At 45.8% G+C, this 15369-nt stretch overlaps 1 protein-coding gene across 1 annotated transcript in view; it reads right to left on the bottom strand.

Moving 5' to 3' along the window:
* Window positions 1-4984: 4984 nt before the first annotated feature.
* LOC126981167 (uncharacterized) overlaps window positions 4985-15369 on the bottom strand; it is a 19567-nt gene continuing 9182 nt past the window's right edge. Inside the window, exons 7-8 of the mRNA XM_050831884.1 lie at window positions 7025-7155; window positions 4985-5895 (exon numbers count right to left, since the gene is read on the bottom strand). Of these exons, the coding sequence (XP_050687841.1) occupies window positions 4999-5895; window positions 7025-7155 (1028 nt within the window). The 3' untranslated portion in view covers window positions 4985-4998. The remainder of the gene's footprint in view (window positions 5896-7024; window positions 7156-15369) is intronic.

Here is a 15369-nt window from a genome sequence, read left to right as displayed (position 1 = left end):
ACCACCCTTTTAAGTCTGAGATTTTACCAGCACCTGAGAGGTCATCCGCATAAGCCACCTGTTTCACCGTGTTTCTGCGAACGCGATTTCATTTTGGAGGACTGATAGGCCCAGGGCGTACATAGCCATGGCTATTGGGTCACCTTGTGTTGTCCCCTCAGATGATTTTAACACTTTCACCTTTCCACTGTGGCTATTTATGTATAAGTCAGTCGGGTATGTATAGGTATTTTCGACATACATAGCTAAGCTAGGGCACTTGGTTTTAATGTTATGTATCATAGTCTTTCTATTTATTGTGTTGAAGGCATTTTTGGCGTCAACAAGAAGCACTGCTTCGCACTCCACGTGGTCGAATATCTCCCGCATGGCATGGACTGCTGCTTCTCCTCCTGCCTGCTGCCCCGCACAAACTTGGAGGTTCCCTGCTGCCATTCTCACATCTACTACTACTACTACTACTACTACTACTACTACTACTACTTCAACTACTTATATTACTACTACTACTACTACTACTACTACTACTACTACTACTACTACTACTACTACAAAAAGAAGCCCAACAATAGCAATAGCAGATAACGGTATAACACAAAACCAACCGCTATACAACTATTTTATCATCATTACCATCACCATCATTTTCATCATCATCATCTTAATCATCATCATCTTCCACAACACCAACGTCAGCAGCGATAACAAGAACAACAAGAACGAGAGTGCAACAGGAAAGTACACCACACAGCAATACAAGTACACATATATTTCTTTTTTACACACACACACACACACACACACACACACACACACGTCTTACTTGAGAGCTGGAGGGCGCGGGCGTTGGCGAGAAGGCGAGAAGTGACACCGCGACCTTACCTGCGTATATATCACCTGTGCCGTGACCTGGGGAGACTGAGAGGTCAAAGGTTCGTGTGAAAAGCCGGAACTCGTACCGCTCGTGTTTCCCGCGGGGCTCTTGGCACTAAATATACACATCCTGATGGTCTGGCATGGAAAACTCACCTCTCTTTCCTCCTCCCGTGAAACATTCCCCCTCTTTTTTTTTCCATTGTGTGTGTGTCAGCGTCAGTGTAAAAAATATAAATAAAAAAATTATCTTCCTAATGATACGGAAGGTTGAAGAAACGAACGCACTTAAAAATATACATGACTTTTATTGAGTTTATATTTATTTTGTGGATGAACACGAAGGTTGTAGTATTAGCAGCAGTAGGATGATGCTCCGTGCGCCCCTTGGTAGTTTAGTAATGACGATGATAAAAATGGAGGAATGTATATACAGGGAGGGCGTAGGTAGGTCTGTACACGGGTACGTCTCACAGGCATGTTGTTATAGTAGGTGGGTTTATGACGAGGCCTGGAATGCGCCCTTTCATTTATGCTCCGCTATGTCCCACTTCCACGCACGCCGCCTCTGAAATTGTAAGGGCGAGCGCGCGCACACACACATACCCCCCCCCCCCCCACCCACACACACACACAGCTCCTGATACAACAAAGCAAATTAAAAGGTTGAAGGTCGAGATGAAGCAACATGGAAAGAATTAAACAGATAGAATAGATGAACTTACAAACATACAGATAGATAGACAGATAGATAGATAGATCGATAGATAGATAGACAGAGAGGCAGACTAACAAGGCACGGAGTCTAGGGAGAACGAACACCATCTTTGAAGTGCACTGACATTCTCGAATCGGTGTAAGCATTCCCATCGTCCACCCCTTGCTAGAACACCTGGATAACGGGCTAACGTACAGGAAGGCGGGTGTTGGGCTCCCTGATTCCCTCGGGCGGCGGAAGTGGTAGTGGTGGTGGTAGTAGTGGTGGTAGTCGTGGTAGTGGTAGTGGTTGTGTTATGGGAGGTCTAGGTGATCGGAGAAGCGCCCCAAGAGATCGTGTGGGCAGCGGAAACTCCCAGGCAGCAGCATAATGCAGCATGTGTTGGCGCCGATAACGGGATTCAATAGCCTATACAACGCGCCGGGGGGGGAGAGAGAGAGGTTATTAAATTACTAAGGATGTGTTATAGCAGTATGTTGTCACTTACAATTATTATCATATGAATAATATAAAAGATAATAGTAATAGTTATTGTCACTATTATTGATACTATAATAATAATAATAATAATAATAATAATAATAATAATAATAATAATAATAATAATAATAATAATGATAATTGTTTAACGTAGTTTTGGTTGTCGTTATCACTGATGTTGTTTTTAATCTTTGTTTTTGCTGTTGACTGTTCCTCAGTGCCGGCGGGGCAGCCTTATGCCCGGAGCGTCTCTGCGTCACACCGTCCAGGCAGCGCCTTGGGCCAGACACTGCTGCGGCTCATAATGATGCTGAGGGGGACGCTGAGGCTGATGCTGCTACTGCCACAGCTGTTATTTATGCTGTTATTGCGTTTGTTATTATTATTATTATTATTATTATTATTATTATTATTATTATTGTTGCTGTTGTTGTTGATGCTGCTGCTGTTGTCGTTGTTGTTGTTGTTATTGTTGTTGTTGTTGTTGTTGCTGCTGCTTGTGCCGCCTTTAGAGACGCTTGCCAGGCTTAAGTACACTATCAAGCTGGCGCGGGAGGAGCAGTAGCCGCAGCCTCTCGCATGCTTGGTGGGGGACACAGCAGGAGTACGGGCGCGTCATACAGTTGTCCTGGACTCTTGCCGTTAATATTGGAACAACAACAACAACAACAACAACAACAACAACAACAACAACAACAACAACAACAACAACAACAATATCAATCACATCAAGAATAACGCGTCATCAACAATAATTACAGACTCAAACGACAACAGATATTGGCAGTTCATAAACGGGTTACACATTTAGTTCTGCTCCCTGACAACCTTTCACGCGGGAAGCCAAGGAAAACACAAAACCGTTTCCCGGCTAAATAAGCGAATGACACACGCAGGGGACAGTTTTGTGAGTCAGCCACGTGTCGGCCCTCGCCACCGCCTTTGCATTGTTAACGGCGACCTTTTTGTTTGGACCATTTATTATATTTTGTGCGCCTGGGTTTATATCTCCTGCACGTATCGATATGGGTTGCGCTCTGCTCCCTTAATTAAAAAGACGAGAACTCGAGGCTACATTCTTAAACCTTTCAACGCGCAGTGACAGTATTTGACAAGGCTTTCGTAGGAGCTTTGAGCATTTCCCTGGGTAGCTTTATGACCCTTCTGGTAGTCTGACCATTCTTCTGTAGCATGAACTTATGAAAAGACTAGTTGACGTAAGGGAAAGAAGCGTTTGACAGTGCCGACCTTATAGTTGTCCCTGATCTTTGAGGTGCTGTCTTTGCATGCTCTTTGGAAAATTCTGTGTGAAGGCGAACGAAACCGGGCCGCGAGGTATTTCACGTTCGGCACAATAATAGCGGTGGTACGTTTCGGCGGCGGCACGCGGGGGTAGTTAGACCGGATATTAAGTCGCGCCGAATTCACTTATTTTCGTGCTTAAGAGAGCTACCAACGTTCACCCGCGTCGTTATGGGTCGTATTCAGAGGTCCTCGAGTCCTGGGGGTCGTCATAATGTTAGTAGTGGTGTGTGTGTGTGTGTGTGTGTGTGTGTGTGTGTGTGTGTGTGTGTAGGGTCGATTTGGCTTTTGCTATGGCTGGTGACCTTGCCTTCTGGTCCTCGTCCGGCTATGCAAAGACGGAGAAGAGGAAGGAAGAGGAGGAGGAGGAAGAAGATAATTAGGAGGAGGAAGAGGAGGGGGAGGAGAATGCTGACGACAAAGACGAAGAGAAGGAGGCTGAGAAGGAGAAGGAGGAGAAGGAAAAAGAGAAGGAGAAACAGGGAAGAGAAGTACAAGAAGAAAATAAAAATAATGATACTTAATAACAATAAGTAAATGAAGGAAGACTAAATAAAGTAGCAGAAGTTGGAAAGAAGAGAGAGACGGAAAAGAGGAGAAGGAGGAGGAGGAAGACGGGAAGGAGAAAGAGAAGCAGGAGAACTAGGAGGAGGAGGAGGAGGAGGAGGAGCACAGTAATTAGGAGAAAGGAGGAACAGTATCAAGAACTACAGAACACATACACTTGGATGGGAAGCGAGTCACGTGCTCTCTGAAGTCGGGGCTCTATCAGACATCTTATAGAGCTCGGCGGCGACTTCGGGATGGTCGTTGGGTGCTTGATGGCCGTCGAGGGTCGTCATTAGGGCGTTGTCGTCTTTGCAAACGTCTTGATGAGTGTTCTGAGAGGCAAAATCAAGGAGCAAGCTTGTCTGGCTCTCGCCTTGAGTTTGGAGGCGGTAATGAGGGTGATGAGAGGGAGGGTAATGGAGCTCCTCGATGGCGCCGCTTTGAGGATCTGGGTCACGCGGGAGGTTACGGCTGGGGCGGCTGGCGGACCCAAGAAACGGGTCGCTGGTGAGGAGGCTGTGATTAGGGAGGGTGTGTGTGGCTTCATGTGGGGTGTTTGTGAGGGAGTCGCTGTGCTGATCACTGTGAGGGTACGTGGGGCCAGGGGCGAGGAGAGCGGCGGCGAGGGGTTCGTTCTGAAAGTCGTGAATAACCTCCGAGGAGAGTCCGAGTTGTGGTGGGGGGTCACTGGGGGCTTGGTCCACTGAGGCGCCGCTGAGGGAGTAACAACTGTGAGGAAGGGGGGGCGGGTCTTGGGTGTGGGAAGGGTGGCAGGGGTGCTGATATCCGGGAGGTAGGTATGGGCTGCCTTGGAGGGGGTGGCACGAGTCCAGGCCTTGGGAGGGCTGGTAAGGGTCTCCTTGAAGTAAAGATGAGTGTGGAGGAGGATCTCTGGGTAAGAGGCTTTGTGTCACGGAGTGAGGATGAACCTCGAGGGCCATTTCTTGAGGCTCCGTAAGTGACTGGGCGTCGGGGCTTTTTCCTGTAGCGAGGGAGAAAACTGGTCGCTTAAAATATCTTCCACTCGATTACCCTTTGCCATTTAAAATCTCAGTCAAGTGTACAAGAGATGTTCTTTAGTCATGTGTGTCAAACAGCTGCGGTCTCTCACCTGCATCGAGGAGACTCATGTGGGAGGTGTGGCTTAGAGTGTCCGGGTTGATGACAGTGTAAGAGGTGTTCAGGGAGGCGGCCTGTAAGGGTGGCTGACGCTCACCGAGGCTATCTTGATTATTTATGTCGTCGTCTTGCAGAGGCTGCTGCTGCGGGGTCTCTATAAGGAGCGGGAGACTGAAGCACGACTGTTGATGTGAAGACGACGGAAAGGTGAGTTGTTGTATGGATGAGTCGACATCACGTTGCCCTGCTGGCTGATGGGGCGGCTGGCACGGCTCTGGCTGGCCTGCCTGGGTGTACTGTTCCTGTGGCAGGGTCTGGAATGTATGCTGTGGCTGCAGCTGGTAGTAAGCATCGTGCTGGACCGGACTCTGCTGAGAACTGTGCTGGTGTAGCGGGGAGTAGGGGTGGATTTTGAAAGGCTTTGGAGGAGTCGTGTTCTGGGATTGGAAGACTGGGTACAAATCTTGTTCCTGCTGTGGATACTGGTCCTGTTGGAGGCCTGGGTTGCGAGGGAGGGACTGTAGGGCGTCCTGGACCAGCTGCGGCGCCTGGTCTGCGTGCCCTTCAGCCACCTGTGGACGGAGGCCTTGGGGAAGGATGGGCTCCGGTGCGCCATCCCTTTGATGAGAATTTATGTTCACTTTCTTGTGGGCCTCAAGGGTCCTCCCCTGGAGCTCTTCAAGACACAGCACGTTGTCGTACACACTGGAGCTCAGGGAACACACGTCGGGCTCCCTTGTGAAGAGAGTGTTGCTCTCCCCCACCTCCAGGGATGGTAACGAAGGCGAAGATAACGCTCTGGCGGCGAGTTTGTCCGTTTCTGGCGTCGGAGCCTCTATGATCGCTGCCTCATCCTGCGGAGGGTGTTGGTTACGGTGGTGAACAATGCGTACTGGTTACATGTTAGTTAGAAGCTTAGGTGATGCATGAGATAACTTTATTTTAATGTATTGTGTCAGTACGTGTTGGGGTTGACATTGTTACGCGTAGTATGGGAGACCGGGGCTAGTTATTACAATTTTTGCATTATGCAACTTGCCCCATACGCGGGGCATGTTGTTACAGACCACGGGGTAAGTTGTTACAGATATGAAATTAAAAAAGCTATATTAGAAACTCCAGTCAGCAACTCAGTTTAGGTAATACAGTAAATCTTTAAGAAAAGAAACATAATTTCCGCTCACGTGATAACGGGAAAACTTATAAACAACAAAACTTGCTGAAGATTAATAATGATCTGCAACATGTGCTCTTCCTTCCTCCTTTTTTATTCAGCATTAGAATCACAGAGGCGGCAGACACAACAGTCATCCCCATTGGTGCATTCCTCACGGGACCACTCCTTGCATTATACACCTTGTATCAACTAGCACCGATCTGACTTTTTTTTTACTTTTCGACGCAAATTGGGTTACGGAATCAAATTATCGAAAAACAAAGCCCACAGTTAAATCAAGTCCGAGGACAGCCATTTCAAAGGACCAAGTAAGTTTTATTGTGTTATGCTTCCTGCAAGGTGTATGAACATTTTCTTGAAGGCGAGAATAATTGCTAGAGGGTCCAAAATCGGTTTTCTTGCACCAGTTTGCAGAGGCTTATCCGAGGTGACCTGCACGTATGCACAATGTAGCCGATGGTGATGCATGCCCACACCGAGAAGCTTGGCGCCATCCATTTTTTGCAGAGTGAAAAAAAATACAGCGCATCAACCTACCCCTGTATGCACTTAGCCCCGGTCTCATCTACTCACAGGCAACGTTGCCAGATTGTCGTACTCACCCGATTATATTTCCCGACTTCCTACCCATAAACTCTCTTCTGGGCTCCAATAACGAAACTCATTTATAGTTATCGTTAAAAGAGTTAGATTCTGATGTTTCTTGGCAATAGTTAGGCGTCAGAAACCGGTAAATACTATGCTCGGAGTACGACAATCTGGCAACGATGCTCACAGGTTACAAACAATAAGGAAAAGAGACCTACCTGACCCTCTGCGGGAGACGGCGTGGGCAGGGAGTGGAGGGAGAGGAAGACCTCGCTGGAGTGGTGGGCGGGGCTGGAGGTGGCGCTCACCCGGAAGATGCTCACCGACGTGCTCTTTGAAGAAGTGGACGCTGGGGAAGGGACGGGGACTCCATGAAACATTAGTAGGCTATGTATTCTTTATAAAGATATATCGGTGCAAAACCTCATGATGCTTTTCACCGGCTAATTAAACGTGTGCCTCCCGTTTGTTCATAATACTCGACAAAACTCGCAGGAATGTTTCAGTCAGTAACACAGAAGGGGATTCATATTGTTCACTCAGGTTTGGTAATATTTTGTTCTGTTTTATTTCCTTTGATTGACTGATACGCATATTCTGCTGTATTCTGATCAACTAGGGACTGTTATGTCAGGAGCATGTTGAACGCTTAAAAAAAAAAAAAAACGTGTAAATCCCTCTATAATCAGTTTGCCGTGAGGCCACGCTTTCCTGACTGACACTTCTGACCATCGAGTTTAATCTATTCATTTGCATGTAACAAAAGAATATCCCACTCCAGGCGTCGTGTTCGGCCTGGCGAGCACCGAACCAGTACGCGTCAGGCTCAAACATGACACGTGACGCCGGAGTGAGATATTCTTTTGTTAAATGTAAACGAAGAGATGATAAAAATAAAATGTTACACAAATGTATTACTCACTCGGCAGAAGGAATAGGAAAAGCGGCAAAATAGTTACTAGTCTTTATCCGTTAAAATATTTATAGGCGAGCACACAGTGTCTTGAAAATATATTAGTCCCATTCTTAACACGGTAGCAAGCAGCGGGGATCATGTTTCTTAATGGTCCCTCTAAGCGAGAAAAATGACTAAAAATCACCCCTCACACAAGCCATTTCATAATATATATATCAAAGCATTTGTGATCAGATTATGTATCATCTATTTTGGGGGGTTCATATCATAGCACAAATTTGGCCCGTCGCTGCTACACGGTAAAGCCACAAATTTGGCCCCTCGCTGCTACCGGGTTATCGGACGTATCGGACTTCCATTACGACTTCTTTCCAAGGCCACAGAGAATATTACCCGGGTTTTCATGGGTGATATTTTTGTTCAAGGGTAAAACTATCACCTGGATCACAAAACAGTCCAGGGAAATAACAGCAACTTCTACGAGAGGCTTTTCAGGCAGGCGAACTGAGGTGCCGACCGTTTAAGACTGCAGGCTATGTGGTGTCCCTTTGAGCCAGTATGAGGGCGTCACGTGGGCCAAAAATCCAAGCTATCGGGCCGTATTCTTAAACATATCATCGCCCAAGCCCACACTTTCAACATGGCTTTCGTAGTAGTTTTGGGCATTCCAGGGGTAGTTTGATGACCCTGGTGGTAGTTTAACCCTTTCTCTGTTACCTGGACCTAAAGAAACACTCATTAGAACCCGACTGATCTACTTTTCGGCCTTTGGATATAGTTGGTATGGAAGGTTGAAGTGTTTGAGGATACCGTCCATAGCCTTTCCCGTCTAAGCTTGCACGCTGATTTTGTTATATATGAAGCGAATCCTACCTTTGCGTTTATTCAGTTGATCAGATTCTTTCAATTTGCTGCTTCAATAACATACACCGTTTTTCCGTGACCATTTGACTACTCTCTAACCCGTCCGCTGGGATTGGCACGGATTTCGCCTTCACTGGTAGCCTGGTAACACATACAGTCCCAGGTCTTTCTCTGCCTCTGTGGTGGATAGTGGAGTGCTTCCCATGTGGTATTGGTGTGCTGGATATCCCCTCCCAAGGTGCAGGACTTTACATTTTTCTTCACTGAATTGTAGCAGCCACTTTTTGCTCCATTCCTGTAGCTTGGTGAGGTCTTCTGGTGGGAAATCCGCAGTCAAGGGGTTAAAGAATGTCATGGGGATAACATTTTCTTTAAACTGATTTCCTCACAGTTTTAATTAATAGTTTCTTTGTTGTTTGTAGTGTGTTTGTTGTGCGTCATGATACGAACGCACAGGTGTATAGGAACACGAAGCGAAATTATACAGTGGTTGCGAAAAGATAATTCGTCACCTTCGTAAACAAAGCGCCTAAGTTATTATTTTCTACTTTACAGGAAATCAGAAAAGAACTGTCATTATCTCATTTGGCTGAAGATTTAGGCAGAAATGAAAAGGCCAATTCTAGAACACTCAAACCCTGAATGACGAAGGGAGCTATACAAAAATGGGCGTCACATGTTGAAAAATTGATGTAAACAAAAACCTGGAAATCGTTGAAAAATGACTTAGGCGATTATTTTATGAGGGTGACGAATTGCTTTCACATGTGCGGTTGATATCACATAAGAATTCGTACACAGGAAAATTTAGGAGAAATATAAATAACAAACCTTTATTTTCCACATCGTGCCCACTAAGCTCGTCTTGTCGTTGTAAAATGGCTTTGCTTTTAACTTTTTCTTCAGGATTAGTGATAAGAAACGTGGTGTTAGTTTTATATGCTTGGCTGTTTACGGCATCATCCATATTTAGCCCGGTAGCTGCGGGGATAGTTTCTTAAGGTCCTTCTAAGCGAGAAAAATGAGAAAAAATCATCACTCACGCAAACCATTTCATAATATCTATTAACGCATTTGTGATCAGTTTATGCATCATCTGTTTTGAGGGGTTTATATCATGGCACAAAAATTTGGACCGTCAGACTCGTTGGTACACGGTAAAGCCACAAATTTGGCCCGTCGCTGCTACCGGGTTAATTAATTGGTTTGTGAAAAGAGACATAGCCGGGAAGCACAATAATTATTCTGGTATTGACAAGAAAAATCGTCTAAATATCCAAATTCCGGCAAGTCAAGCCTTTCAGGAGGAGAGCATCGAGACCCTCGCCACACGATACTGACCTCTCTTTCGTCCACTCTTCTAAACTCTTTTTTATAGGGGCAGTGATCAGCGGGCTTTTTCTCTCTTAATTTTTCTTTTGCCTTTGAGCTGCTTCCTTTACTGTATAAAAAAGTGTTTGTCTTTGATTACGTCCCTGTCTTACCCTTGCCACGCATATGCAGCCTCGTGCAGGTACGGACACGGTGTCAGGAGGTGAATTCTAAGTAGCTGTTGGAAAAGCACCTTGGGGTTCTCTAAGGGAGGCGGTGTTGCCGGGGCGCTGGCTCGCTGGCTGGCATACGGATAAAGTGTTCCTTGTGTCGGATTCATATCCCGTCGACAACTTGCTGTTTTCGAGATTACTTGCAAGACATCCATGATATGCTTTATTCAGCACTTTATTCATGTGTTTAGCCACAGTCCGGCTTATGTTGATATGGCCAATAACGACATCAGCAATGACAAGGCCAGTTTGGACCCCAGGAGGAGTGCTGACCAGAACATAACACAAGCGAGAGCAATAGAAACGATAGTGGATACGTCGCTTTACAGGAAAAAAAGTAAGAATGTTAAACAAAACTGTACCAACTATTTTTTTTTTATAAATAACTGCTGAAAATGTTACGGAAGCATTTAACATCATAAAAATAAAGTCCAGCGCCATTGAAAAATAATTATATGAATCTGTTATTTTCTTTACATTAATACATGATATTTTTGCGGAAAGCCTTACTCCTCTCAATTAGCAGATGGTTGCCGTCACCCAGGTCTTTACGGCTGGACACAAAACAGCCCGGCTATTAGAGGAGCATTAGCTTAATGTTAGCAGCAGGGGAAATGGTAGCATAAAGCGTAATTAGGGGTAAAAATAACTCACAGGTTTGAAAGACATTCATCGATTCGACACTCGCAGCATGAAATCAGCCATAAAAAATATATATATCTCTGGAGCAGCGCCCAGCGTACTTTTTTGTTGCTCTTTTTCGTTTTTGGCCTGAGCTGCCTCCCTTGCTGTAAGAAAACAACAATTTGTACTTTTAAGTAACTTATATTCCGTCCACTCTTGCAGACGAAAGATGTTTATATTTACCAAACAGCTTCGGTGGACACTGCCACCATCTGCTGTGGTAAGAAGATGGTGGCAGTCCCCGTGCACCGAAACTGTTTGGTAAATGTAGATATTTCGTCTGCGAGAGTGGGTTTTATTCTCATCAAGATCACGCCAGTGTGAAAATATCAGTCTATATTCCGCACACTACATCGACGCCTTGTGTGCCTGAGTGTGAATATGAGAAACTCTTCAGCACCGATTGATTTTCAAGCCCAGTGATTTTATGTTAACGGCATCACTATAAATATACTCCGGCGCCGCCAACGGTCAGGGGTCAACTTTTGCTAGACCTTCAGGTCGGCCAACGGCGCAAAGGCCTAGTGAAATAAATATGTATATTAATATTAAATACTACATTAAAAACAAAAATACAAAATACAATTAAAATAAGTTAATAAATAGACAATAATTTATGCCACAGAAATTAGAACGCAGTCTTTAATGGCTCGGCCTCAAATGAGCAGCAATAAAAAACGTCGCTCCGCGGTGCAGCGTCTTCTTGGACAACAGAGACACCGGTGTTGGCGGCCAAGACATCGGTGTACAGTATTTTGACGGTGCAAGAATGTAATCTCGGTACTTAACAAACGTAGTCTACAAGAAGATGGTGTGGAATTTTGTGAAAACATCGACGAAAAGGATACGCGATTAATGTTAAAGTTACTAGATTCCTCGAGTTTATAGGAACAAAGGAAAAGTTGTTAAAGAATGCAAAGTGTGAAACAATCAAAACTATTCACTGTGTATTGCACATCTTGACATCATGGTCCAGTATTACCTGATGTTATTCCAGGCCTGCACCGAGGCGGTCAGTGATGTGTGCGACGCAATGATCTTTATTGCTTTTTTCAGGAAGAATACTTATATGAAAAGGAATGCTTTGTCGGAGGCAACGCATTCCCTGCGCATATTTGCTCGTCTCCTCACTCCCTGCTTATTGAAACCTTTAAAGAGCCGGACTGCGGAAGCAATTAATTATTTTCCTTTGCACAGTACTCAAAGCGGTGTGCAAAATTGGCTAAGATATTTTAGTGCTTCTGAGATACAATCTTTTGTGGAAACCAGATATTATTATTGAAAAATTAAGCGAGAGTCACCTGTAAGTAACATTATTTTACTTAGCAGTGACTAAATAATAGATATTTGTTTCAACCTAGAATCGTCCACAGTCCTTTATCCTTGTAGGCTGAGTGTGTGTATGTGTGCTGGAGTGTGAGGCCAGACCACCCAGCTCATACTGGTTGGAGCATATGATGTGTACATTTGTGTAATTCCATTCTTGGATAAGTGCCGCCTACTTCTTAGCGCGAGTGAACACCGTCGTTTGGCGAGGATTGATTTGATTTGTGGTCATTAATTGAATCAAGTCCTATTCATTGCGAGAGCCTCTGTGTAGATTTGAGGACACCTCTTCTCACGGAATTGATGCTCTTTCGGCCACCTCTTCGGATTCTTTACAGGAGCAGCGAGTAGCGGGCTTTTTTTATTGTTTCCTTTTTTTGTGCCCTTGTGCTGTCTCCTTTGCTGTAAAAAAAATATACTAGTCTTTGTGTTCTGAGAAGCGAGGCGCAGCCAACACATCTACGCAACCTCCCTGCATCGGAGCTCCTGGTGTGCGCATGTTATACCAAGATGACTTTCGAAATGCACTGCAAATACAAGAGATTAACTTATTTTTCTCCTTCCATATAATAAAATAATAAAAGGTGGTGCGTCGTGAGTGGTATCTATTTTTTTTTCATGCAATTTTCTTTCTTTCAGGAATATACCTTCAGTGGGTGTGCGGGCGATTGCATGGGATAATGTCAGGAGGGGGAGGAACACGCGGGCCAGATCCCATTTTCTCACATATTTCCAGGCTCACACACCCAGACATTTGAGGCTTTCGTAGAGGTTGTTAGTCTTTCCATGGTGGGTAGTTTCATGACCCTAGGGATGGTGTGACAAGGCTTCTCCAACAAGTATGTGAGAAACACTCGTGACAACCCGACTAAGCTCCTTTATGGCCTTTGGAAATAAGTGTTGTGAGCCGATAGCGTTTGAGAATACGGGCCAGCGTTGCAAAATACGGGCCAGCGTTGCCAATACGGGCCAGCGTTGCCAAATACGGGCCAGCGTTGCCAAATACGGGCCAGCGTTGCCAAATACGGGCCAGCGTTGCCAAATACGGGCCAGCGTTGCCAAATACGGGCCAGCGTTGCCAAATACGAGCCAGCGTTGCCAAACTGTCGTACTCTGAGCACTGCATTTGTAATTTTTAGGGCCCAAGACTGTCGTAACCACACAAATAACGACAGAAATTTAAAGTTATCGTTAAAACTGTTAAATATTGATCGTTTTCGTTTTTTCTGGTATATTTATTGGGCAGAAAATACGAAAATGCCATGCGCTGGGTGCGATACTTTGCCAACGCTGATACGGGCCCACATGATCTCCGGGCATAGGGGTGTGTAATGGCTCACTCTTTCAGGCTCTCCGGGGAAGGGGCGAGGCAGGCATAAAGGGTGCATGGGCGAGGCGCTTCCGATGTGATCCCGGCCTGGAAGTACTCAGGGCTGGAAGACTCGCTTAGCTGGATGTTGTTATTGTTTTCCTCGAGTGGCTTTTGTTCCGTGTCAACCCGAGTGCTCTTTTGTTCGCTTTGTATCTCTGTCGTTCTAAAGTTTCCCTTTTGTTTGCTTTAGGTGCTGCGCGACCGGCTGGAATATCGTTACTGTGTGTGTGTGTCGGTGAGGGGGCGGGGGGATTGGAGGTATGTGTGTACGTGTGTGTGGAAAAAGTTTCGTTTAGTTGGCGCAACATCCGTGGTCATATGCCGGAGAGAGACAGGAGGGGGAAGGAAATATAGGAGAAGGGAACAGACCCCAGGAGACGGGACACAACCCCCGATTAATACCTGGTACCCATTCACTGCTTGGTGGACAGGGGCGTAGGGTATCGGAAAAGCCGCCCAAATTTTTCCACTCCGCCCGGGAATCGAACCCGGGGTCTCTCGATTGTGAGCCGAGTGTGCTAACCACTGCACCACGAAGCCCCCGTACGTGTGTGTGGATGAGTACCAGGGTCGTATTATAAAATATTCCGTCGCCCAAGAACACATATTTAACAAGGCTTTCGTAGGAGTTGTGGGCATTTCCAGTTGTAGTTTTATGACCCTAATGGTAGCTTGACCCCTTCTCTGTACCGTGAACCTAAAGAAACACTCATTAGAACCCGACTGACCCCCTCTTTGACCTTTAGAAATAGCTGATGTGGGAAGCCAAAGTGTCTTATGATACCGACCTATGTGTACTTGTGTATGTGTGTGTGTGTGTGTGTCTGTGTGTGTGTGCTTCAAAACCCACGGCATTTGGGCTGGTATGACAAGACACATCAACTATTTCTAAAGGTCAAAGAGGGGATCAATCGGGTTCTAATGAGTGTTTCTTTAGGTTCACGGTACAGAAGAAGGGTCACACTACCACCAGGGTCATAAAACTACCCCTGGAAATGCCCACAACTCCTACGAAAGCCTTGTCAAATATGTGTTCTTGGGCGGCGAAATGTCTCATAATACGACCCTTCTATTCCTCACTTAAAGGGTCATGGTGTTCAGTTGCCTCCCAAACAACGTGGTAGAGTTCTTAAGTTAATCCCGTTGAGAGTCGTGCAAGGCCATCGGTGCAGCGTTCCGGGGCCCCGCGTGGAATGGCGGCGATTGGCAGAGTATAGTTAGCCTTTGGCGGGCCTGGAAAATGGAATCACGGCTCTGCCACTTACTTCCGCCTGCTAATTACTTGGCAGCCGCTTGTGTGTGTGTGTGTGTGTGTGTGTGTGTGTGTGTGTGTGTGGCTTTGGAAGAAAGACGTATTTTCAATTAGCTTTTACTGGGTGTGTGAGTGTGTTTGTGTAAGATATTATGAGGGTCGTGGAATTAGATTTACACACACACACACACACACACACACACACACACACACACACACACACAGCCTGGAGCCACTATGATTAGCGTCCTCGCCTCACAAGCACGAGTTTGCTTTGTTTTCCAGGTTACATAGTAGTAGTTTATTTAGCTTCCTCTCACTATGCAGCTCGTGTTCACCTGCCAGGGAACAGGTACGCACAGATGCTCGACCACGGCCGTTACCGACACTAGCAAACAACGTCAGCAGGGTCAAGGGGGATGGTGTCGAAATAAGTTTAGTTACTTTTCAAGAGTGCCGGAAAAAATTTGTGTCTCCTGAAAAGAAGTAAAAGTAAATTCATGGGCTTGCGCTGAGCCGTGCGGTGCCTTGGTGCTAATCTCCGTCTATTTGACCCTTGAGGCCGTGGTGGGAAAGAACCCATTACCGGGACAGCATACAAGGCA

Source organism: Eriocheir sinensis, chromosome 47 (genome assembly GCF_024679095.1).
Source record: "Eriocheir sinensis breed Jianghai 21 chromosome 47, ASM2467909v1, whole genome shotgun sequence".
In the NCBI taxonomy this organism is placed as follows: domain Eukaryota; kingdom Metazoa; phylum Arthropoda; class Malacostraca; order Decapoda; family Varunidae; genus Eriocheir; species Eriocheir sinensis.
This window is presented reverse-complemented; position numbering and strand designations above follow the sequence as displayed.